Source organism: Calidris pugnax, unplaced genomic scaffold, assembly GCF_001431845.1.
Source record: "Calidris pugnax isolate Ruff unplaced genomic scaffold, ASM143184v1 scaffold237, whole genome shotgun sequence".
NCBI classification, from domain to species: Eukaryota; Metazoa; Chordata; class Aves; order Charadriiformes; family Scolopacidae; genus Calidris; species Calidris pugnax.
This window is the reverse complement of record NW_015090985.1, coordinates 826,049-850,737: the sequence shown is the minus strand read 5'-3', so window position 1 is coordinate 850,737 and position 24,689 is coordinate 826,049. Positions and strand designations below refer to the sequence as shown.

Sequence of the window (24,689 nt, the reverse complement as noted above, 5' to 3'; positions counted from 1 at the left end):
ATGAGGTTCACCTGGGCCCACCTCTCCAGCCTGTCCAGGTCCTTTTGGATGACATCCCATCCCTCTGGTGTATCAAGAACACCACACAGCTTGGTGTCGTCTGCAAACTTGCTGATGGTGCCTTTAATCCCCCTGTCTATATCATTGATAAAAATGTTAATTCAAAAAGTAGGGAGTGCTGAACCATTTGCAAGACCAACTTCTATATTTTATATTTATTTTTCTAATATAATGTGCTTCTAACATCATCCTCTTCTTTGGCAGTGGACGAGATGAGGACAGTTCTAGGTGTTGCTCCTTATTGAGTGGGAAGTTTCATAGGCTCAGGGCTGGATCGTGGTCCTCTCGCTATTATAATTTTATTTAGCTTTGGAAGAGGAAAGCTTTTTCTTACAAATGCCTTATCCTGATTTTCGTTTCAATTTCTGTGTAAAATACCTCATGCTGTAGACAGAAAAAGACTAAGCGTAAGAATTTAAGCCAAAGGAAGGATTAGACTGGAAATCCCAAAACTACCCGCGCTCCTGATATGGGAATTAATGAGAAGCTGGGTTATTTTGGGAACGCCTGCAGCCAGCGCCGCTCTGTTTGCGGGGGAAACAGCTTCCATCCCTGCTTTGCTGTGGGAGGAGGCAGTCACCAGTTAATATCTCAGGCCTCCTGTGCTATTTATAAGCCATTTTATTCCAAAGCCCTCTGTGATGGTGGACTCTACCTCCTTTATTTAGGTATATAACCTGGAGGGAGCCCAGTCTCCTTCTTGCCTTCCAGGTTATTGAGCACAAGGCACCAAGCAGGAAAAAAAATGGATTTAAATGGAGGAGAGAACACTTGGGGTGCTGTGCCAGGGGTTGGATTCTTCAATCTGTCCAAGAGTGGAGCCTGTGCCCTCAGGGATTGAGAACTCTTGTGCAGATCAGCTGATTTTTTTTCTAGGTTGGCTTGTGTTTAAAAGCAAAAATAGCAAAAGCTCTTTCAGATCCTTGTTTTTCTCCACACTGAGTGTGTGTCTCTGCTCAGCAGTCGGGGCTGATGGTCAAAATTGGCTCGTGCAGAGGAAGCAGACTTCCAGTTTGGATTTTTATTAAACAAATAAGGTCATACTTTTTCAATTTCCCTTTTAAAGTATGCATTTGTTACTAAATTTCACCCCAGTGTTACTTGCTTGAATCAAATTTTAGGCTTGAATCAAGCAATATTAGCTTTGAATCAAATTTTTTGTGTCATAACGATCAGGCTAATGTATTTGTGCTAATGTATGTAATTTGTCGTTTCCCCCCATCAAATGGAGCCAGGATGCAGAGTGGTATCTCACCAGCCCTCATACTGGTAATGGAGATTTCCCAGTAACCAGACTGGTTCTGCCACAGGTGCTGTGAAGTCCAGAGTGGTCACAAGTGTGTGTTTATGTACAGATCTTCCCACTTTACCTTAAACTTGAGCAGCACATACTAGAAGACATTTCTGTTGAATAATCAGTGTACATATTTGCCTTGTAAATAAAAACATTTTTATTTGGAATAACTCAGAACCTTAAATATCTTAAAACAGAAAAACCACTCAAGTCTGAGCAGGTAACTCTGTAAGATTTATGCAGTGTGAACTAATAACAGAAAATGTCCTTTTTTGTCTTCGGCCTAGTGTATAAATCAGCTTGAAGATACAATTTCCAGCTCTTCCCTATAGTTTTGGTTAATTTTCCTGCAGGGGGAGGTGTAGAGTCAGAAATGTTGCTTTTTTGTTTAAAGCCTCTGCTGTTGTTCAGCCTCCTCCCTGTCTGCTCTGCGTATGGTGAAGCTGTTCATGCCCGGTAGCAAGCTCACAGCTAGGAATTAGGGCTTTCTTGCCAGCCCCAGAATTGTGTATGATGAGTTTTATTAACCCCAGCTGACGGTAAATAACGAGGAACCACGCGGGTTTATTGTTTGATTTAAAGGTGTCTCAGCAGCAATTTGCAAAAGGAAAAACAGGGGAAAAGGGATTAAACAGAGGGAATGGCTACGGTAAAGAGCTCTCTCCTTTTTATATCCATTTTACAGGTATTTGTGTACACAAACACCTGTATTCTCACATATATGCATACGGACACGTGATGAGTGAAATACAGCATAAACCACCTCTTCTGGGTCGTGATTTCTCATCGTTACTGAGTTTTGAATACATTATGTCCCCATTTATGCAGTTTTCAAACCCCAAGGATGGATCTGGGCGTAGGAAGAGCAATGTTCCTCTATTAGTTTTCTTTCGAAACTGTAATGTATTTATATTGCTACAGTCTCAATAAAAGCCTCCGAGTGTCTGAGCAAGGAAGAGGATTTCTGGTTAAATTTGTCTGTGCACCAGCCTAGCGAGGAGTTTGTAGGATGCTCCTCTGATACCGAGGCAGCCTGTTATTTTTAAATCTAAAAACCTTGATAGTAGAGCTTAAAATTGCTTCCTATTCATTATTCATACCTTATTTTTGGAAAATACAATCCCCTGGCAGTGGTACGTTATTTCGTAGTAGCTGTTTGCGTTTGTGCCTTGTTATTTCAATGTTGTTTTTGTTTAGAAGATACGGGTTACCTCTCTTGCACCCATTTTACAAACAGGAGTGTAATTCCTGGCACTGGCAGCTTGGGAAGCTCAAGGAAAAGGGGAGATGTGCACAGCTGGTTTCATCCTCCCCTCCCTATCAGTGTTTATTTACCATGGGGGAGATGTGCACAGCTGGCTTCATCCTCCCCTCACTATCAGTGTTTATTTACCACGGCTGTGAGAGCACCCAGCTTCATTTTGGGCTGTAACCACAGCTACGCCCGACAGCAAACCTTCCCCAAGGTGGGGGGATAATTGGGAGTAATTGTCACCTTGGCAATAATGTCAGAAGATGTCTCTGGGAGGCCAAGTTGGGAATTGAGGGATGGGGTGGGTTTGCTCCTGGAAAGACTTCGGCGTGTTGGCTCTCTCGGATTTGGAGGGTCTCCTCCGGTAGCGGGTTAATTCTCTTTATGCTGTTGGGAGTTTGCTGTTAAGCCAACAACCGGAATTACTTTAATATGGGAAATGAATCTCAAATGGCAAAGATCAGTCCCATTTGTGTGCGTTGGAGCAAGCCTGGCCCGATGATGGGAGATGATAACCTCCTTCCTGGCCCCGCCGCCACAGAGCTCCCACTGCTGCAGAGCAAGATGTGCCTTTGGGGCAGCTCTCTTCATAGCAAAACATTACAATAGAGACTTGAGGCCTTGCCTCAGTGTTTATTAATTTTGGAAATACCTGTGTGCTTCAATGCCTTTTTAAAACATGCCATTTTTAATTAGGATTTGGAAAGGGACAGTTGAGTCGGGATCCAAATTAATCTTCCCCACATACTGATACCTACCCCCATGGGTGTGGACTATGATTTGTGAGGCTGCTGCAGAATGAAAAAAATAAAATACTTCCATTTAGTTACTTTTCTGAAGATTTTTCTGCCCTCTCCTTGTGCTGTGTGTTGTGTGGGGTTTAGGTTATTATGGATTTTTGTCTGTTCTTCTTTGTGTCTTCTTGGGTCTTTTGCTTCTCTGCTTCTCCTCCAGGCTCCTCTCACTGCTCTTGATCAGTTGGCTGCTGGGGCTCAGACTCTTCCCAGTAAGCCAGGGTGGAAGAAGAGCTGGGCTCTGATCTGTTTTTTTCACCCTGGTAAGACTAAAATGTGTCCTTGAGCTCCTTCTCCACCTCAGAGAACCAGAACTGATGTGTGCTTTTCCTGGGAAGGGTGGTGGGTGCTTCAGGCAGCCGACGGTCTGCACGCTGGAGAAAATAAGGTGAAAAGCTGCCTGATGGCTCCAGTTGTGCAGTTGTGTTGAAATGCACTTTACTCTGGCCGTGCCCACAGCAGAAGTGGTCTCTTTCCACCCGGCAGTTTGTGTAAGAGGATGGCTGGTGCTTTAGCAATCATTTCCCCGTGAAATCTGATTGGAGCCTTCTGAGGCTCTTTTTTTTTTTTCCCCCTCCTGTATTTACACTACAGCAATTTCAAAACCCTTTTATTAAATCTAAACCCCACTGTTTGATAGTTCATATCTAAACTGTAATTACCCAATATGGAGATGCAAGCAGAAAATAATTTCCTAGGGAGGTTTACACAAAAGGGAATAACTGTGATTACATTTTTTTTTCCCCTGGTCCTTTGAGAAAATCTGGACGAGGATGGCTGGAGCGAGGAGCGATGATAGCGCGGCGCAGATACAAACCTGATGATCTTACCCCGGTGCTGTTGAGGTTTCCGCTCCAGTGGCTTCCTTAAAGGAGCCTTGTCAGGAAGAAAAATCACATTGCTGGAAGTGGGTTGTGCAATCAATCACCGGCCACCGAGAAAGTGGGGGATCAGATGGATTCCCTTTTGAATTCAATCAAAACACTTCAAAGAAACGGGCATGTCTCTCAGCTGAGGTATTTAATCATCTGTTTGGTGCCTGGCGCCCTGGCGCAGTTGCTTAATGAGACTAGACTTTTGTAATCCTAGAAAAGAGAGGCCAAAAGATAATTATACAAGTTATAAACCCTTTTCGTTCTAGATACCAAGTTTTTGGATAATTGCGTTTTCTTGGACTGGCCCTTGAGCAGATTAATTTACAGAAAATAATGGGCTTTTTTTTCCACCACTGGAATGGTATAAACTACTATTTTCTAACCTGTTGTCCCTGCATCCTGCTGTGCCTGGGTTATTTGTGAGGGCTCTACGAAAGGTGACAAAGCAGCACACGTTTTGATATGAGCTGTATTGGCTACCCACGAGGAACTTCTGAAGGTCCATGGAGCGAAGGAGGTGGAAAATTGCGATGTAGGCAGCCAGAAGGACTTGATGAATGTGCTCAGCTCCTCCTGGTGAGGCCAAATTCGGTGGCCTTTCCCCATGCAGAAACCTTCTGAGCCACCGGTTGTGGCAGTGTGTGTTCCCAGCTCTAATGAACGCGAGATTGCCAACCCTTAGATGCCATATGGAGCCTCCACCGATCATCCTTGTACTTGAGAAGATCGAGGCGTGCTGCTGGTCTCTCATTCTGTTCTCCTGCCCCTCGTCGCAGCCCCCGTGGCCGGATCCAGCCAGACATCGCTCCTCAGGCCCATGCATCATCTGTGGGGGGGGGTTATTTTTAGGCATTCTGTGGATAAGTACTAAATTCGGAAAAAACAAAGGGATATCAGGACCAGCAATGATTGAATAGTCTCCTTTCAAAAAGCACAGAAGGTTTTATTCCCTTTCTTTGGAATCAGAGTCCCAAATAGCCAGGGTATTTCCCTTCCAAAAAACGCAGGGACTCGTTGCACTGGGACAGACTTTATCAGGGGGCTGGGGAGAAAACCTAAAGGGAAATAGGTGCACCAGAAGTAGGTATCTCACTGCTTGGGGGGGGGGAACAAATGCAGATTGGGATGGTTGTGGCTCTGTAGAGGTGTGTAAGTAATTTGCATTACTTCTTTCTGCATCTAAATAGAGTAGAGCCTGGTAATAATCCTTTACTACCCCCAGCCCTTTCTTTTGGGATCAGACGTGTTCCTGTGTCAAATCTACTAATTTTCTCACAATTTCTATGCCCTTCCTCTCTTCTCAGTCCTCTGTGGGATCCACACCAGCTTAGGTTCAGGGTGTTTATGTTGGATTTCTTCAGAGAAGGGGTCAAACTGTTTATATTTTCTTTCTGGAATAGATTCTGGGAGTCTCAGCTTTCTTCTATGGATCTTTGTGTTCAGATATAAGATTCAGTATATCTATGAGTTAATCTAGACATCTTTTTCATCCTTTCAGAAAGCACAGAAGGTTTTATTCCCTTTTTCTGGAATCAGAGTCCCAAATAGCCAGGGTATTTCCCTTTTCTTCCAAAAAATGCAGGGACCCGTTGCACTGGGACAGCCTTTATCAGGGGGCTGGGGAGAAAACCTAAAGGGAAATAGGTGCACCAGAAGTAGGTATCTCAGTGCTTGGGGGGGAAAACAAATGCAGGTTGGGATGGTTGTGGCTCTGTAGAGGTGTGTAAGTAATTTGCATTACTTCTTTCTGCATCTAAATAGAGTAGAGCCTGGTAATAATCCTTTACTACCCCCAGCCCTTTCTTTTGGGATCAGACGTGTTCCTGTGTCAAATCTACTAATTTTCTCACAATTTCTATGCCCTTCCTCTCTTCTCAGTCCTCTGGGGGATCCACACCAGCTTTGGTTCAGGGTGTTTATGTTGGATTTCTTCAGAGAAGGGGTCAAACTGTTTATATTTTCTTTCTGGAATAGATTCTGGGAGTCTCAGCTTTCTTCTATGAATCTTTGTGTTCAGATATAAGATTCAGTATATCTATGAGTTAATCTAGACATCTTTTTCAAAAGACATCAGAATTGTTTGCCTTTCTTCAATTTGCTTGTCTTAGGGACAAAGAATAGAAAAAAAGGAGGGTAATGTCTCCTCAACCAGGCTTGTTGCTATTTCCTAGTGAGTTTTAGAAGCGTAAAAGCTCCACGTGTTTTCCCAATTCCACGTAGTTTTCCTGAGCTCAGCGTTATCTCCAGGGGAAGCAAAAGTATTTTATCTCTGCAGATGTGAATGCTGTTCCCTTCTGCGTCTCGCCGTGTGTTTTGATTTCTTTGTTTTCTCTCCAGCCCAGCTCTTTCAGGTTCCTCCGCTGGGTTTCTGCAGTCTCAGTCCCAGAAGGCAGCTGGTGCCTGTTTTACCCTTTTCTTTTACAGCTCGATTCTCTGCTCTGACGTTCAGCATTTCTTCCCTCCCAACCCTGTTCTCAGCAGGCGTTTCCATCGCGTGGGAGTGGAGTGTCATGTCCCTCCGGTCTTAAAAGTGTGAAAAAGCTCTTTCCTTCAGGAATTAAACAACTGATCTTCCATCCGCTCGCTGGTGGACTGTTCTCTAAGCTTCACCCAAAACATCCGTGTAGGATCTAACGTAGTTTAAGTCTTTCCCATCTCAGGTGGCAACGTACCCCAAAAAGGTAGCTTTTCTGCATATTTTAATCTTTAATGGTAACTCTCTGTTTTTAACCTCCCAGTAAGGTGTGCGGTGCAGATGGTTGGAGACCAAGAGGAATATGTCTGGAGGGTCTTCTGATTAATCCCTATTTAAGATAGTTTTCATTGTATATGACGATGCAGGTTTTTGTAATTTTAAGGTGTATTTGTAGGCACAAAATGGCAAAGTGTGCTTTAGTTTTGACTGCAATAAAAACCTTTATGGTTAAATAGAGTTTGCAATGTCTTCTCTTAAACCCACAATTACGAAGGAGCATGAAGTGCCCAAGACACGCGTCTGGTTCAGTATTTCCTGTCGGATGGTGGCACCAGGAGACACTTGTGGGAAGAGCACCCAAATCTGGCCACTTTCTGCTGGTCATTTCTAGCATCCCCAAGTGCTGTGTTTCTCAGAAAAGAAAGTTCTGTCAAACCCTGGCACCTATAATAAATTACACAGGGAAGTCATTACAAATCTGTTAATGAATTAGGTGACCCCTCAACGGGCTTCAAAACGGCAGCCCTCCAGACTTCATGGAATAGTGTTCTTTTAGGCAGCCTCTTAATTCTTCCGTTCATGGTTTCACTGTAAGAAGGACAAATGGAAAACATTAAGTCATCAGAAATCAATTAATCAGATCTGAGAACATGTACATTAAAAAGCCCTACTTACAAAGACCCAGATATGGCACAGTAAAGCAGAATTAGAGAGCATTTGGATCCCTGATCTGTGCATTTCTGTAAGCTTAGCCTGTTTGGATTACTTTTTTGTTTGGACTGTGATTTTTCTGTTTGTTTTTAGGGTAGTTGAACCTTCTTTATAAGCTATTTGACCTTAAATTGCTGGTGTGTATGCTTAAGTCTCAGCTCCATCTTAGTATAAACCTGGCTGGTTATTCTAGAACTTAAAAAAAGGAAAACCAACCGAAACCAGAACGGCTTTACAATTTTTTTTTTAATTTTTTTTTTCATCAGCAGAAGACATTCTAGTTATTTTTAAGTGCTCTCAGCGATACTAGAGTTGGTGTGAATTGTGGGGGAGCGCCCGGTCTGCTGGAGAGAAGTGTTTGCTCCGAGCTGCAGGTGCAGCCTTTGCGTGATTAAAGCTCAGCGTTTCTACAAGAAAATAACACTTTGCACCAATAAAACCGTCTCCTGACGTGATTTGATCCTTCCAGCTGCAGAGTTTCTTCTTTCTCACATCCAAGCATGACCCGTGATGCCGGCTGGCAAAGGACCACTTCGAATAATGCCTTCTGCTGTGGGTCACTGCATCTTCATGGGTGGTGGAGGTCCATGCCAGGGCAGGAGAAGGTGGCCTGGTGCTGTCTCCTCCTCCTGCCACGGCCCTCGCCTTGCTTTGCTTCTGCTCTTCTGTCATAATATTGACTTGCAAACAGATAGCTTTTTTTTTTTTTGCCAGTTGCTATGGTTACCTCTCAGCTACCGGCATCTCAACTGTGGAAAGGAGTAACAAGCAATACATTTCAAGCCTTAATGAAATGCACAGCAGTGTGTTAAACTTTTAAACCCAACGTGAATATCACTAAGCAACATCCATTTGTGATTTGCCATAATTACTGCTGCAAGCTGCTCGGGATTGAAATGCCGGAGCACAAGTCTTTCTCCTGCCCTGCATCAAATACGTTTTTCTGCCAGTGGCTTCACAGTATCTCAGACTGGTGATGTCTCATAGTCCCTTCACCGTTTCAAAGAACTAAGTTTGACCTCTTTAAATTATTCACACCTTCAGACCAGCGACATCTCCAAAGTCTCCTTTTGTGTGTATCGCCCATTTCCTTCTCATTCACTCCCAGAAATTTTTTTTTTAAAGACCTTTTATTCTTCTGCTTCCAAAATGTGAATCCAACTTGTTTCCCCCAAGCTGCTTCTTGCATGTTTGGAAGAACCAATTTCATCAGACCAGCGTTAATTATAAAATGAATTAAAATGTGTGCATGGTTGGTGCTTGGAGCTGTTTGCTCCAGTAACCGCACCAGAAGGAGCCGATGCCTCAAATCTTTTGAACTGGTGGTTTTCTGCAATGAGGTCTTATTTAGTGTCTGTCTTGAACAACGTGTTTTATCCATCATTTTGAGAAGTAAAATGAACCTGGACACTGGTTGTATGTCTGCTCTCCAGGCTTCAAGTCAAATGATTCATTGCACTGCCCGGTGCAATGGTGGTTTTTGAGTGAGTTGTGCTTGCAGGTGGGGTGGTTGAGAATATCTCTGTGCTCTGCCCGGTTTCTCTGCTGATCACTCTGATTCCCTCTCTTCTCTTCCTGTTTTACACGTAGCTCCGGATTTACCAATCCTAGAGAGGAAAAACTGGTTGATATATCTGCTGTATGTTCGCAGAGACTACGACGAGTGTAAGGTAAGAGCTGCTTTTGAGACTTTGCATTAGGAAATATATTACTAATGTTAGGAAACGATAGGTTTTGTACCAGTTCATACCACCCTCGTTCCTGACTTCTTTTGGAAGAGGACCAGGATTAAATACAAGGAAAATAATCTTAATGTTCTCAAATTGTTGGCTACCTTCAGGATTCATGCGCGCAGTTCTCTGGGGCGCTCTGTGAGCTCAGAATGTCTTTGGGAGGGGAAAAATGGAAAGAATTGCAAACTTCTCTTGTTCTGAGCAGTGAATAGCATCTTCCAAACTGATAATGATGCAGTTCCGTAGTGCAAGTCTCCCGATGGTGCTAGAGAGACGCTACGAAAAACACTTCATTTGAGTAAAACATTACTACCAAGTCTAAAAAAAAAGAGATGTTGGTTACCCTTGGACACAATTCTTTCATTTTACACTTGATAGGTTGTATCCTTTTATTTCTCCTGGGTTTGGTGGGTGGCCTGGAAGTGGTTGTTTGATTTAGGATTATAATGGTAAGTGGACTAAGGAAATAGCAAATCTATTAAATGGTGTGTTTTCCTGAGAAAACAAACACAAGCTATTGAAGATGATGTGCCAGCGGGCAGGAGGAGGGGAATAAGAGTTGCCTTCCTGTTTCTGTCATGTGCAAAAGAAGATCTTGAAAAGATATTTTTCCTTCTGCAGCAGCAGGGTTGGTCAGGACTTGCCTCTCGCTGTTGGAGAGCTCCTGGGGGTGCTTAGGAAAGTGGCAGGCCGGAGGAAATTCATTTAGCTCTTAATTAATGGAGCTGGAGGGTTGTATCATCAGCAGAACGATTTCCTCTCAGATCTTGGTTTAAGTAGATATAAACAAAAGTTGGGCTAGAAATCTAAATAGAAAATTCTTTCCCTTTCCTGCTGCATTTTTTTGGTCTGCCATTGTGTACTTTTACTGTCGCTGTGATGTGATGTAGGATCACAGGGCGCGGAAAAGATGTACAGCTCAGGAAAACAAAGAAAATAAGCAAATGGATGATACAATGGCAACATTGACTTCACCACGTCTTCATCAGTCATGGAAGCGAGCAAAATACGGGGAAAAAAAGGAGAGAAGACAGCTAAGGCTCTTTGGCTTGGCAGGCTTTGCAGTAGCTGTCAAAGTAAAAGGCAGCAAAGTAGGGGGTTTGCAGTAAAGTTGGAAGAGTTTGGCACCAGGCCCATAGCAGGTTAAATGATCTTCCATCCTCTCGCCCAGCTGTGATGGCTGTGTGCTCAGAGGCCTGGATTTGTCCCAAAGAAGATGGGAACCTCAGGAACTCCTCACTGAGGAGTGAGAGGCACGTCCAAAAGGCGATTCAGATCTTAGAGGGGCTGAGCTGCCCACCTCGGTCTCCTTCCATTGGTGTTACATGGGGTTATCCATCTCAACTGGATACCCCGGGTGCTTGTCCCTCTACACGATAAGCACAGACATTCCCAAACATACTGTTTGGGGATAATACCTTCAAAAATGAGAGGTATTGACAGTATTCCCTTAAATTGCTCTAAACTCCTTGATTTCAGTCCAGTTTGGTTATTTGTTAAAGTCTATTAGTTTTCTTTTAAGACTCAGCTGTGATGCTATTAATTTGGGGCGATTTTCAAAGCTCCCATATTTTTCAGTGATGTAACAGGCCAAGAAAAAACTGTTGGCCAACACTAGCTCCCCAAAGTGAAAACATTACATTGATTTTAACCCTTACGGTGCCACTCCCGTGTCTGTTTTGGTGTTGCTAAGATTTTGGTAAATTTTGCTGCTCGGGGGGAGTCGAGGGACAGACCCTGCTCAGCCCCGAGCATCACTCGGCTCTCACTCTTGGCGTGCAAAGCTAATAAACTGTATTTTCTGCTTGCAGCATCCATTCCAGCCCTGCCCCCTAACTGCTTTTTCACAATAGAAATCTTCCGCTTCTGTTATGTGCAAGGAAGGAATTATTAAAATTACCAGATGCTTTTAATTAATTAAAATCGCTCATGCTGGTTGGTCTCCTGCCAGTATGTCTAAATTCTGTCGGCGAGTTAAATAAACTTGGGAGGGAAAGCTGGGATTACAGATCGTATTTCTCAGCTCAAGGCCTTTTGCCATGGGATTTTTTAGGGCTTATAGAATTAATCAGATCTCTCTAAAAGATAGCTCTCTATTGCCCTCTCTTGCTCTGAGAAACTGGGTTTATGTAGATGGAGCAATATAGAGTATTTGTATTCAGGAGATGCTTGGTTACGTCTCAGTTAAGTGTTCTATAACAATGTACTTTGTACAGAGTATAATATAGATATATTAGCAGATACAGATCTGAGGGTAAGAGCAGCCTAGACTTGTTCTTTCTTTTTTTTTTTTTCCTGTCTTTGGCTTTCTTTTTTACGAGTGAGGCTTCTCAGTTGTAACCCTCCTCGCCTCCACCCCGCTTTCCCTGCTGTATGAGAGGTTCAGTTTTCCTCTCCTTGCTTTCAGGTCCTTCATCTATATTCGTCTGGGAGGCAGGGGATGCTGGTACTGATCATACACTTGACAGAAGTGCCAGATGAGCACCAGCTTATCGTGAGCCCATGAATCTTTTGTTCCTCCCTTGTCTCTTCCAAGCAAAGGAGGAGTCGCAGAGTAGAAATTATACTTCTGGTTAGTAGCCACGTCCTCCCAAAGGTCACTCTTTTTGACCACTTCTATAATTCCTGGTCATGTGTGACTATGGAAGGTAACCAAGCTGCACCCACACCCCAAACAGTTGGCATGAATTTACATTTTCATCAGGTTTTTTCCCCCTTCCTTTTCCCATGTACTCGTCATTTGTTCATTTGGCTTTCATTGACTCAGCTGCAGTTGCTTCAATTCAATTTATTTCTTCACAAAGGGCCTAGAGTAGATACCCTTATCAGCAGAGGATGCTTTCAGAGATGCCTTGTGGCGTTTTCCCCAGGTAATATCTAATTATCTTTGGTAATAGGAATGAACAGAGAAATGCTAAAAGGGCTACAGTATTCCTGGCATAGTGCTCTTCACACAGGGTGAGGAGCTTGCACTCTTCTGTGCACTCTTGTAGTTGTCCCAGCCGTGGTCCAGTGCCTTTATTATACGTGGAGTTGTGGTTTCTGTAACTGAAGCTGAATCTCTGTCATTAACTTTGTTAAAAGGATGAAAATTTACCACTCTCCTAGCACTTAAATATAATATATTGCAGTTAACTATCCACAAATTCTGTGTTAATATTGACTTTTCCAAGCGCAAACTGTGATTAAACGAATGTTGTAGTTGTCATGCCCTGTGTGATACCACCTTTATGATCACTTAAGTAGAACTGTGTCCATCAACATGTTGCATGGTGTTTGAATTCAAGTCATTTTATGGCATTCTGCAATAAGCACAGATACAGCACAACTATATCTAGCACATACAAAAAAATTCCCCAAGTCAAGGTTGCAGAAGGTATTTGGTCAGTCAGAAACCATTTGTCTTCCATAGGGACTGCCTTTATTAAAATAATTGAAGGGTTTATATTCTTCTGAAAGGTGCCATGGTGCAGCTTAGGAATGGGGTAACAATAACCCAGCTTTTTGGTGAGGGAGTCTGTGTTTGGTGTTTACTCTCTGCACTTTCTCATTTCAGGCTGTCATCAAAGAGCAGCTCCAGGAGTCTCATGGGCTGTGTGAATACGCAGTCTACGTTCAAGGTATGTCACAAGAGGCCTCCAAAAGCCTTCATTTTGCTTAAACGAGTTATTTCTGATTTGAGATACAGTGAACAATAAGAAGGGGAACAGATGATAGAAACATCCAGAATTCATATATTTTTAAAAGTTGGCTTTTTTCTCCTTGCTAGGTGTAGTTTAGAAGTTTGGGATTTTCACATGGGTGGGCAGATTCACTTTCTGTTTTCTCTGTGTCAATTAATTCCTCCAGTTCCTCCTCTTGACCCTCAGTGTGTCGGTGTGTGCTTGGGTTGTGTGTTTGATTGTATTCCAGCTGCATGTTTTCCATTAGAGCTGCCTGCTTCAGGTGACCGTTGTCTTCCTCTGTGCTTCCTCTTCTTGTCCTGCCCTCTGTCCCCCAAAAAATGTGCCCCAAACTTGGCATTGCAATTCAAAGTGCCGTGGTGGGGGACAGCAGAAATTTGTTGGCTAAGGAGATGCTACAGCCTGTAGAAGTTGGAGATGGGGAGGGTAAATCCAGACTGCATCTTAAGGAGTGATTTGCTGGGGTTTAAAGCTGCCTTTGTTCTAAAGAACAGGAATTTTTCCAAGCAAGCAGGAGTCCTTTGCCTGGTTGTCATTCTGCCCTCAGACACAGCTTCTGCCTGAGGTTGCTGCAGGAGGGGGGAAAGACCAAATAAGTGTTGTTTTAATATATCTGTGCTCCCCCTTCTTCCCCTGCTGTCAGAGAGGCACATTTTTCCTGTAGATAATGGACTAATTTGCCTACTATATGTTGTCTTACAGCTCTGATATTTCGCTTGGAGGGGAAAATTCAAGAATCTCTTGAACTTTTTCAGACGTGTTCCATTCTGAACCCTCGAAGCGCCGACAACCTCAAGCAGGTGGCACGATCGCTGTGAGTGGTGTTTTATTGTTTCCCTTTGATGTGCCACCCAGGACCTTCCATGTTTCGTTTTTCTCCCAGGCATCAAGCAAAATCCTGGGCTGCTTAATTCCAAACATGCTTCCTCCTTATCGACGCTTGAGTTGGCTTCCAGAAGCGTGGGCTACCCTTAAAAGCAGCATCTCTCTTATCTGCCTGGCTGCCATTGTATTTTCCTTTTCTTTGTGCTTTGGGCACAAAGAAAACACACTGATCTCTAGCTCCAGAGCTCAGGGTGCTGGCTGGAGCTGTGTAAAATTGCCTTACAGACCCCTTTCTGTCTCTGGGTGCCCAGTTAGATCACCTCTTTTTTTCCTTTGAGACAAAGGCAGACTGCAGAGGCTGGGAATTCATTCCTTGCATCTCCAGTAACGCCTCAGCATCTCACAGGATTGATGTCCTTGGCCCTGAAAGGCAGCAGTGCTCAGGTTTTAATATCCCTGAGACTCTAAACTTCTCAGGGCTTCTCACGTAGGTCTCTGGAGAACCAGCAAATAGCGTCATTTCTCACTGGCAAAGGTGATAGTGGATGCACAGCAGGGTTTTGGAGCCAGAAAAAATAAAAATTGAAATGCTTTCACAGGTTTCTTTTGGGGAAACACAAGGCAGCCATTGAAGTGTACAATGAAGCAGCTAAACTTGATGAGAAGGACTGGGTAAGTGTTTCGGTGAGTTGCAGATTATTGCAATATGCAGATGTTTCTACAGTTTTATGAAGATGGCTGCGAACCAGTTCCAAGCAGAGGTGAGCTGCTGCTGCCCAGGAGCTGCAGGCTGGGATCACAGGAGCCAAGGCAGCACTTCTGCCTGCAAAATCCCACACCTTGTCTGGGGGCACAGAGAATCGAGCAACGTGTTGGAGCTTTGCGAGGTGTTAGTATTAACATAGCCATATGTAGTACAAAGAGCTAAATTACAGTAAGGAATATATAGGAAGGAGCTCCCTGTTTGGAAACCCTCAGTTATCATTAAAACTCACTTGAGTAATTGAGAATCTTTTTGTAATGAAAAACACTATTGAGAAAGATTACCCTCCAACTAGCTGGGAGGGTTACTGGTTACCTACTGAGCTTTACCCATTTTGGCAAAACGTAGACCAACAGCTACAGGAGCAATAATTAAAGTAGCTCTTCTGTATAAGCAGACAAAAAGTGAAGGAAGAGCACTGGAAAGGGAAACGTGTGACAGTGGGTGAGAGGAGAGAGGACGTGGCTGTGGGCAGCCTTCTGCAGGCGAGTGTTTTGCCCGCGGAAGTGTTGTTTCGAAGAGACTTGCTACGTGTGATCTCCTTCCCTCAGACATCAGGCACTTGCTGACTTCAGCCGTACTTCTGCTGCTCAGGACATCTCAAATTCAGTCTTGATACAAGGATATGGTTGGTGTTACTCAACTTATCCTGTGCCAGACACCTCGGAAACCTTTTATACTGGGGGTCTTCTTTCAAGGCTGCATTCCCTTAGCTAGGCAGGCTACCTGCAGTATGCACCTGGCATGCCTAAAACCCCTTTTACAGCCACAGTGGGCAGAATTCAGGGGGTATTTTGATGACCTGTTTCCCATGCCAGGCTCCATCCTGAAGTGGAGCCAGCCTGTGCCCTTCCCTTGTGCTGTCTCATTCCGTGAGTTCAGTAACCAGGAGTCACCCATCCATTGCTGCTCTCCACAGCTGGAGAGAGTGTGCGGAGGAAAATATCATTCTAAGAGGGTTAATGGGGAAATAAGAGAGTTTCCCCTTTAAAGGTCAAGGCTGTCTAAACTGATGAAGCAGTGAAATGCTCACCAGAATAGAAACGAGGGACTAGTGGACTTTGCTTTTCAGCTTCCCGAGATGTGCCAGGGTGGGGGCAGTGGCAAGTAGCTTGTCTGTTAAACTCTTGGTGATGAATCAGAGGTGTGATTCTTCCCTACGGTGTCTCCAGAGGGGTTAGGATCCCTAAGGGATCTTCCAAGGGATCTTCCTACTCTGGTGCAAAATTGTTTAAGATGCCAGAGGGATGTCAGCCCTTCTGGAGCTCAACTTTCACTTTGGAAAATGAGTCACATTTTCAAATTTTGTTCAGCTGGGTGCAGCATTTTGCATATCCAGTGCCTTTTGTGTCCAATCACAAATAAACTCAGTAGGTCCCTGAAGCAACTTGGATTTATAGATTTACTTGATGTCCACAACCAGAAGGGTGTGGGCAGGCACAGGGGTCTCCCCATCCGGGTCAGTGATGACTGTTATCACCGGCAGATTACGGAGCACGTATTCAGACCTCATGCTGATCTGATTTTGGGGGTTTTGTTGTCTTTTTTACAGGAGATCAGCCACAACCTGGGTGTGTGCTACATGTACCTGAAACACTTCAACAAGGTAGTGCGAATACTCCTCTTATCTCTCTGACAAATGGGAAGCAGGGGTTCCCAGAAATGTCACTCTCTCTGGTAGTTTGAAGCGGGTTGTTTGCAGCAATTGGTATTGAAAAAGTTTTTTTGCTTCAGCCTTTGGTTCTGGGAGCAAAAGTTTGTGAGCTGTCCCTGCTTTCGTTTGCATGTTGAATTACATGGAGTCGGCTGTGAGTCAGCGAGGCTGGAAAAGAGTGAAGCTGAGGTGAGCCTTGTTGCTGGCCAGGAAGCTTTTTCCGAACTAGGATTTTTCAGAGAGTGTTTCTGGTTTTAAAGGGAATGTTTGAGAAACCCGGAGCACGTATTCAGACCTCATGCTGATCTGATTTTGGGGGTTTTGTTGTCTTTTTTACAGGAGATCAGCCACAACCTGGGTGTGTGCTACATGTACCTGAAACACTTCAACAAGGTAGTGCGAATACTCCTCTTATCTCTCTGACAAATGGGAAGCAGGGGTTCCCAGAAATGTCACTCTCTCTGGTAGTTTGAAGCGGGTTGTTTGCAGCAATTGGTATTGAAAAAGTTTTTTTGCTTCAGCCTTTGGTTCTGGGAGCAAAAGTTTGTGAGCTGTCCCTGCTTTCGTTTGCATGTTGAATTACATGGAGTCGGCTGTGAGTCAGCGAGGCTGGAAAAGAGTGAAGCTGAGGTGAGCCTTGTTGCTGGCCAGGAAGCTTTTTCCGAACTAGGATTTTTCAGAGAGTGTTTCTGGTTTTAAAAGGAATGTTTGAGAAACCTCAAAGATCCGCCTCAAACTAGACAGAAATCCAGCCATGCTCCAACAAGAGCTGCTTCTGTTTCTGAGCCCTTTAAAGCCAGAACCATAACCATGTACCTGAAACACTTCAACAAGGTAGTGCGAATACTCCTCTTATCTCTGACAAATGGGAAGCAGGGGTTCCCAGAAATGTCACTCTCTCTGGTAGTTTGAAGCGGGTCATTTGCAGCGATAGGTATTGAAAAAGTTTTTTTGCTTCAGCCTTTGTTTCTGGGAGCAAAAGTTTGTGAGCTGTCTCTGCTTTCGTTTGCATGTTGAACTACGTGGAGTCGGCTGTGAGTCAGTGAGGCTGGAAAGAGTGAAACTGGGGTGAGCCTTGTTGCTGGCCAGGAAGCTTTTTCCGAACTGGGATTTTTCAGAGAGTGTTTCTGGTTTTAAAGGGAATGTTTGAGAAACCTCAAAGATCCGCCTCAAACTAGACAGAAAACCAGCCATGCTCCGACAAGAGCTGCTTCTGTTTCCGAGCCTTTTAAAACCAGAGCCATAAAACACTGCTGGTTTTGTGAGGAGCAGCAATCCACGGAGCATGCCAGTTCTGTCCTCTTGAAGAAAGAGAAGTGGATGGTGAAGATCCAAACCCGTTTCCCCAGCGTGCAGCTCAAACTGCTGCAGCTCACACAGAGAGTTTCTGCAGGAAAACTTGCTGCCCCTTGGGTCTGGCAGGACTCAGCGGGAAGTCACGGGGTTGCTTTGCTGGAGGTACCTTCCAGCAGGCACCTTCTTTCCTCCATGGGAAGGATTTATTTGTTCCTGTGTCTGAAGCTCCACTAAGCCCAGAGCAAAAGTCACAGAAAAGCACAGTTGCAGCGTGGGGGCACTAAGTTTATTAGCTTTGTAGCTAATAAAGAAGTTCTTGGAAGCTTGGCATAGAGTTTTGTTCCCAGGTCTGAGCACGCTCTATCCAGCTCTTCCTTTAACCCTGCCCTAGGTGCTCGTGGTGAGCTCTGGGCTGTCTCTGACCCCGTGGGGTTACTTTGTAAAGGAAAAAACAGCATTTTAGAAAACTTTTGTTCCCACTTTGGACCAGCTGCTCCCTGCTGCTGTTTCTGGTGGAGTGCTGTGGCCCCTGCTGCCTTCCCTGTCCGAGGCATCTCTGTAAAGCAAGAAGCTCTGGAGTTCACCTGTGGGCTTCATTGTCTGCAGTGATGCCTTCCAGACTGGAACCTGCTGACTTCTCAGCTTTTCCACGAGCCTGAGATGTACTGGTCACCCTGGGCAGCAATACTTCCATGGGGATGTCTGAAATATAACGAAGCCCTTGGGGGTGACTGTCTCTTCAGTAGTTGCTGGTAACAGATATCTCATATTGCAGAGTTCCATTAGTGTGTCAGCATTTCTCTCTCTAATAGATCATGTGCTCAGAGACAGCAAACGTACTTTTCTGTCCTGCTGGCTGGGCCTGAGGAAGTAAGAGCTTCCAAGCTTCTAAGTGTCTCCCGTTGGAGGGGATTGGTGTGTGCCTGGCAAGAGCTGATTCACTCCTCTTGTCTACTTGGCAATCCATGCTCCTTGCTGGGATAAGCATTTTAGCGAAGAATAAACTGTAATGTAGCTGTTAACCTGACAAATCTGGAGATTCCCTCAAACCAAATTCAAATGCAGGAACAGGCCCACGCTTTTCTCCTCCTTGGGAGGTCATTGCCTCTTCTCTTGGCTTGGAGCACGCCGTGTTGCCTTTTTCTGTCCCTAAAAGCACGTGGGTTGATGTGGAACTCGTTTCAACAATGAGCTGGGCTGGTTTTTGCTAGCAGGGGGTGTTAGCTGTTCCCTTTTGCTGGCTGCTGGGGATTGCTCTTGGGCTGTTGCTTCCCTAAGGACTCTGTAATTGCTGATTTTATTTTATTTTTTTTATTCTCTGTGGTTGTGTGTTTAGGCACGAGACCAGCTAAACAATGCCCTGGAGCTCAACAAACATGATCTGACTTACATGATGCTGGGGAAAATTCACCTACTGGAGGGGGAGACGGATAAAGCCATTGAAGTCTATAAGCAAGCTGTAGAGTAAGAATATATCCCTTTTTCTATCTGCCCATGTCCCGTCCTGTGCCAGGAGAAATTTGATTGGTGTCCCAGATCTGAATTGAGGACATGATTAAAAAGCTAATGGTAATTATAGTGTCTCTGTGCAAAGCTGGCGCTTGCAAGCTCTTCAGCTGTCTCTGCTCTCAGCTGTGGTCCTCCTCCTGCTGACAGCGTGTCAGGGAAGAAGGTAGCTGTTTGAAGGTCTGCCAAAAAAAAGTGGAAAAACAAATGGACAGAGATGCCTGGGAGCGAGCCTATCCAGAACTGACTTCATCAATCCCAAAGGTTTATCTACCAAAAAAGATCTAACCCCGGGTGTCCCTCTAACCCTGATCGTCTGTCAAAAATCAGTTGCTGGGTTTCACATGCTGTTTTCACTTGCAGTGATGTATGTTTGAGAGGCTGTGAGCAGGCAGGCTGGAGATGGGGGTGCACAGTGAGCTTCTCCCACCCCGACCCTGTTTCTCAGTATGATCTATCTTGGTTTTGGGCATTCCTGAGCATCGGATTTACCAATGCTTTTAAAATGGAGTTGTGTAACGGAGGCAAACGCTGAAGAGAAGCAGGAGCATGCTGGAAGCCAGGGCAGGGTCTGGTACCTGTTCTTTTCAACTACATCTTTACACGTCTGCTTTTGGCTGCTATCTGGCAGCATATTGGGTTGGGTTGACTTTTGGACTAATCTAGAATGTTTATTACTTAAATAATCCATGCTAAGCATCTTACCAGGTTTATATTTCTTATCTCAGTGCCCCCCTGCCCTCCCTTCTGCCTCACTCCTGGGGTTTTTTTTCTATATTTTTTGTTGTTCTCATCTGCCTATGACTTTTTTGCCTGCTGTTCCCAGCTCCAGGATAGCCTGTTGTTGCTCTGTGCTTATACACCATCAGGCACAGACAGTTTTGTTCTGGTTGAGGTGTAGAGGTGCATATTAGATTTCTTAAGTCTTGATAGTAAGGAATTGAAAACTTCCTTCTGTTAAGGTGAGTGAGGCCACAAATATAGTGTCTCTTTCTGCTTTTTCTTTTTTGTTGTTGTTTTCATCCTATGTAATGTCTTCAAAAGCTGCTGGGAGGGGGGATGCTTTTAAAAGGGTTCACAAAATTGCTGTGTGAACTTCACACTGGCAGTGAAGGACTGGGGGTTACGTACGACGCTTGAAAGCCCTTGGGATGTATTTTTTCAGGCTTTTTTGGGCTCAGGGGATGGGTGCATATGGGCAGGGATATGTGAGCAGGTAGTGAGTGCCTCTCTGAGCTCTCTGCTCTGTGAGCTGCAGCCTAGCACAAAGCCATGGTGAACAGCCCACAGCTGGTCTGTGAAACCAGGTTTGTAGTCTTTTGATGGGGTGAATTAAAAAAGTCTGACAATGAGCGTGTGCAGGATCCATCAGGAATGCAGAGGATTGCCTGGCCTACACAGCCCAAGAGGCTTGGAGTGGATTTGCAGGGTGGTTTACAGGAGATGATGGAAAATCCCATTTTGTATTTCCAGGTCACTGATGCGTACTCTCTTTGAAGCTTAGCAAAACCACGTCATCTTATTATGTATCCAGATCTATTTTATGGAGCTGTGTTGACTTCTCATTTATATCACGGAATCACGGAATTGTCAGAGTTGGAAGGGACCTATCTAGAAGATATTTTAAAAGCTTAGGTGTGATATTGTTCAAAAGAAGTCCCTGTGATGGCAATCGTTCTAATATTTGCATTTAATAATAACAGTTAATTTCCTGGAGTGATACCAGTATAATGTAGCATCAATAGTTCCATGTTGTTTTTACCTTGTTCTAGAAGGGCTCATAAACAACACAGCACTCTGGCTTTTGTATTACAGGTTTTCTCCAGAAAACACAGACCTCCTTACAACACTGGGGTTACTTTACTTGCAGGTACTGAAGCCTCTTAGCTATTACGTGAACTTAATTATTTTCAAAATGACCGAGGGTTTGTTTTTTTTTTATAGAGTTAATTTCTATCCACCTTCCTATGACTCGCACATCTTTCTCTAAAGCCTGCATTTAACATGACAGAGCTTGCTTTTCTCTATCTTCTTTTTTCCTTTTTGCTGCTAAAAGCAATTTGATTTCCTGGACCTGAGCCAGAGCAGGAATTCTCTTTGGCAACTGCCCTAATTCTGTTATAAATCCTCCAAGTATAACAAAACATGACGAGTCATTACCTTGCTTTTGGAGCAGGAGTCTAGCAAGTTATTCGCCTACAAAAGCAGCCATGAAATTGTTAGTGTTAATGCACCATGGAAGAAAATCGGAATCGATTTAAATAACAAAGGCATGCTTATCACTTGGGTCTGCAAAATGTATGGGAAGGATGGTCTGATTATTCCAAATGTAAGCTTCCCAAAGAAGTGAACAAGCAAAGAAGAATAGGCGGTGTTTGCCTGGAAGGACCGATGGGCTAGAAAACTTGTACCAAGAGCTGATTTGGAAAGATCCTCAGGCATTTCCCTAATCGTTTAGATGTTCAGGAATATGATGTAGGTCTTGAGAAACATTGCCTTGCTCTAGAGATAAGGAAATTCAATAGGAGCCTTGGGTGCATTAAATGGGTAGGTGTAGATTTAGAAGGGAGTATGACATAGGAAGGGGGATCTGTAAGATACAAGTAGTGTGAGTACGACATTTGCCCTGTAAATTTAGCCCCCAGGTCTCTGTGCTGAGTTTGTCAAGTCTCTCTGGATACACACTCACCTTCAGGAGTTCTAAAGATGCTTCTACAGCTCTCCCACTTGCTATTAATCACAGAAGGCACTGGACTCTGAAGCATCAGTGTAAATGCTGGGGTGACAGATGGGCTTCTCATCCATTTTTGTGATGGCCAAAAAAAGGACACCAGTATCCAGAATCTTACCCTCTTTGGGCTGGTACAATTCTGGCATAACTCAGTTGAAAACAATAGGATTTAAGGGATTCTGAGCCATTATGTGCTTATATCTGGACACAGTCATGCCCACTAACAGTTGTTACAAGACAAGGGGAGAGTTTTTCCCAGGAGCAGAGTGCCCCAGGGAGTGAGGAGGTTGTGGTGAGGGAATCCAGGGTGTGCAGAGACGCGATTTGTAGCCTCTTTTCTGGATGAGAGGAAGAAGCAGAGAAGTATCAACCCAGAGCTCACTCATGTATAGAAAAATCAGAGCACAAACTATATGGAAAACTTTGGTTTGGTCAGAACAGTGATAATAAATAAATTTGTTTTGTAGATTATCAAACAAGAACATGTTTGTGTAATGGGCAGACTGTAAAATCCACTTTTCTGAATATTTGTCTTCACTGAACTAGAAATTCTAGTGCCCAAAAAGCATGCGCTCTTCTTCTTAACCCCCCTTATTCCTGAATTTCTGATTCTTATTTACTTCTTTTCCCAGCTTGGGGATTACCAGAAGGCTTTTGAACACCTTGGAAATGCGTTAACTTACGACCCAGGCAACTACAAGGTATGATGAGGAGTGGAAACGAACCAGCTGAATGATGAAGAGACACCTCTTAAAGCTAATTCCAGTATCAGAGCTTTGCCAAGTGATACACGCACATTGTGAAAACACCTTTACACTTACAGTTTTTACTTGTCACTGTGAAATATTATAAGGGACTGAACTAGTGTGGTTTAAATATAGTGTGTTGCGATCACTTGCTTTTTTTCCCCCTGTGCATATTTCCATTAATTTGCAGGATCAGCTGCTCAGTGTGAACTTGGTTGGCTTTTCTTTCTTTCTTTCTTGGCATATGTCTTGCTTGTGTATGTTTTACTCTCTGCTTAACCTGCACCAGAACTATTTCTATCCATCCTTGTTGGTAAAAAGAAACGTTTAGTGCCTAGATCTTCTCAGAGGCTCAGACTGTAGGAGATACTACTGTCATGGAATCACGGAATTGTCGGAGTTGGAAGGGACCTTCTAGAGCCCATCCAGCCCAACTCCCCTGCCAAAGCAGGGCTGCCCAGAGCACATCACTCAGGAGCATCCAGGCGGGGCTTGAAGATCTCCAGAGAAGGGGACTCCACACCCTCCCTGGGCAGCCTCTGCCAGGGCTCTGCCCCCCTCACCCCAAACAAGTTCTTCCTCACATTGGAGGGGAACTTCCCATGGTCCAGCTTGTGCCCGTTGCCCCTTGTCCTGTCACTGGGAACCACTGGGATGGAGTCCGGCTCCATCCTCCTTCAACCCACCCTTTAGATCCTTGTCAGCATTAATGAGGTCACCCCAAAGCATACTCTATAAACGCTTGTCAGGTTGCAATATTTTGGAGATGGTTATGATGGAGATGGTGCAGGAAGAACCAGACTCGAGTCCCTTCTTTACCCTGTCTTCTGCTGAGTTGGGAGATTCTGGAGCCCCTCTTGGCAGCCCCTAGAAGAAAACACCTGAAGAAGTTCAATGGTTGCTCTTGAGATAGCTTTAGTTTATTAGTTTTGTCCTGTTGTCTTCTTGCTGTATTCGGGGAACCTCAGTTCCTCAGCTGGTCACTTGTCTTCTCTCAAAGGCTACCTTGGCGGCTGGCAGCATGATGCAGGCCCACGGGGATTTTGATGTTGCCCTCTCCAAATACAAGGTGGTAGCCAGCACCGTCCCCGAAAGCCCCCCGCTGTGGAACAACATCGGGATGTGCTTCTTTGGGAAGAAGAAATATGTAGCAGTAAGTGTCTGGTTTCCTTTCTTTTTTCATACTTCATGCAAGACCAAGATTCCTCCTGTGGCAGAGATGGGTCTGTTCTGGGTGGGCTGCCTCACAGCACGCTTATTCCTGTTTTTGAAGGCTGTCAGCTGCCTGAAGCGGGCCAACTATTTGGCTCCCTTTGACTGGAAGATCTTGTACAACTTGGGGTTGGTCCACCTCACCATGCAGCAGTACGCCTCCGCCTTCCACTTCCTCAGCGCTGCCATCAACTTCCAGCCCAAGATGGGAGAGCTGTACATGCTCCTGGCAGGTACGCAGTGCTGCGGTGTCCAGCTCAATTAGAGACACAAATTCTGAGCTGAATGAAACAAATATTGAGGTCCGTAACAAGTGGTATTCCCCAGGGTTCGGTACTGGCTCCAGTCCTCTTTAATCACAGAATCACAGAATCTTCTAGGTTGGAAGGGACCTTAAAGATCATCTTGTCCATCCGTCAACCTAACTGACAAAAATAGACACCCACACAACAAACAAGGAGCATCATCACTAAACCAGACCTCCCAGCACTACATCAACCCGTCTTTTGAACACCTCCAGGGATGGTGCCTCAACCCCCTCCCTGGGCAGCCCATTCCAATGCCTGAGAACCCTTTCTGTGAAAAAATTTTTCCTAATATCCAGCCTGAACCTCCCCTGGCGTAACTTGAGGCCATTTCCTCTCGTCCTGTCACCTGTGACTTGAGAGAAGAGACCGACCCCCATCTCTCTACAGCCTCCTTTCAGGGAGTTGTAGAGAGCAAGAAGGTCTCCCCTCAGCCTCCTCTTCTCCAGGCTGAATAACCCCAGCTCCCTCAGCCTCTCCTCATAAGACTTGTGCTCCAGACCCCTCACCATCTTTGTCGCCCTTCTCTGGACCCGCTCCAGCACCTCTATGTC

General features: G+C 44.6%; 1 protein-coding gene across 1 annotated transcript in view; it reads left to right on the top strand.

The window, feature by feature from the left end:
• Positions 1-3,368: 3,368 nt before the first annotated feature.
• Positions 3,369-24,689, top strand: part of BBS4 (Bardet-Biedl syndrome 4) — a 29,801-nt gene continuing 8,480 nt past the window's right edge. The window contains exons 1-12 of the mRNA XM_014953841.1: positions 3,369-3,388; positions 3,491-3,663; positions 9,272-9,351; positions 12,971-13,034; positions 13,800-13,911; positions 14,522-14,594; positions 16,238-16,291; positions 18,972-19,099; positions 20,957-21,011; positions 22,505-22,573; positions 23,619-23,771; positions 23,892-24,063. Coding sequence (XP_014809327.1) covers positions 3,369-3,388; positions 3,491-3,663; positions 9,272-9,351; positions 12,971-13,034; positions 13,800-13,911; positions 14,522-14,594; positions 16,238-16,291; positions 18,972-19,099; positions 20,957-21,011; positions 22,505-22,573; positions 23,619-23,771; positions 23,892-24,063 — 1,153 coding nt within the window. The remainder of the gene's footprint in view (positions 3,389-3,490; positions 3,664-9,271; positions 9,352-12,970; positions 13,035-13,799; positions 13,912-14,521; positions 14,595-16,237; positions 16,292-18,971; positions 19,100-20,956; positions 21,012-22,504; positions 22,574-23,618; positions 23,772-23,891; positions 24,064-24,689) is intronic.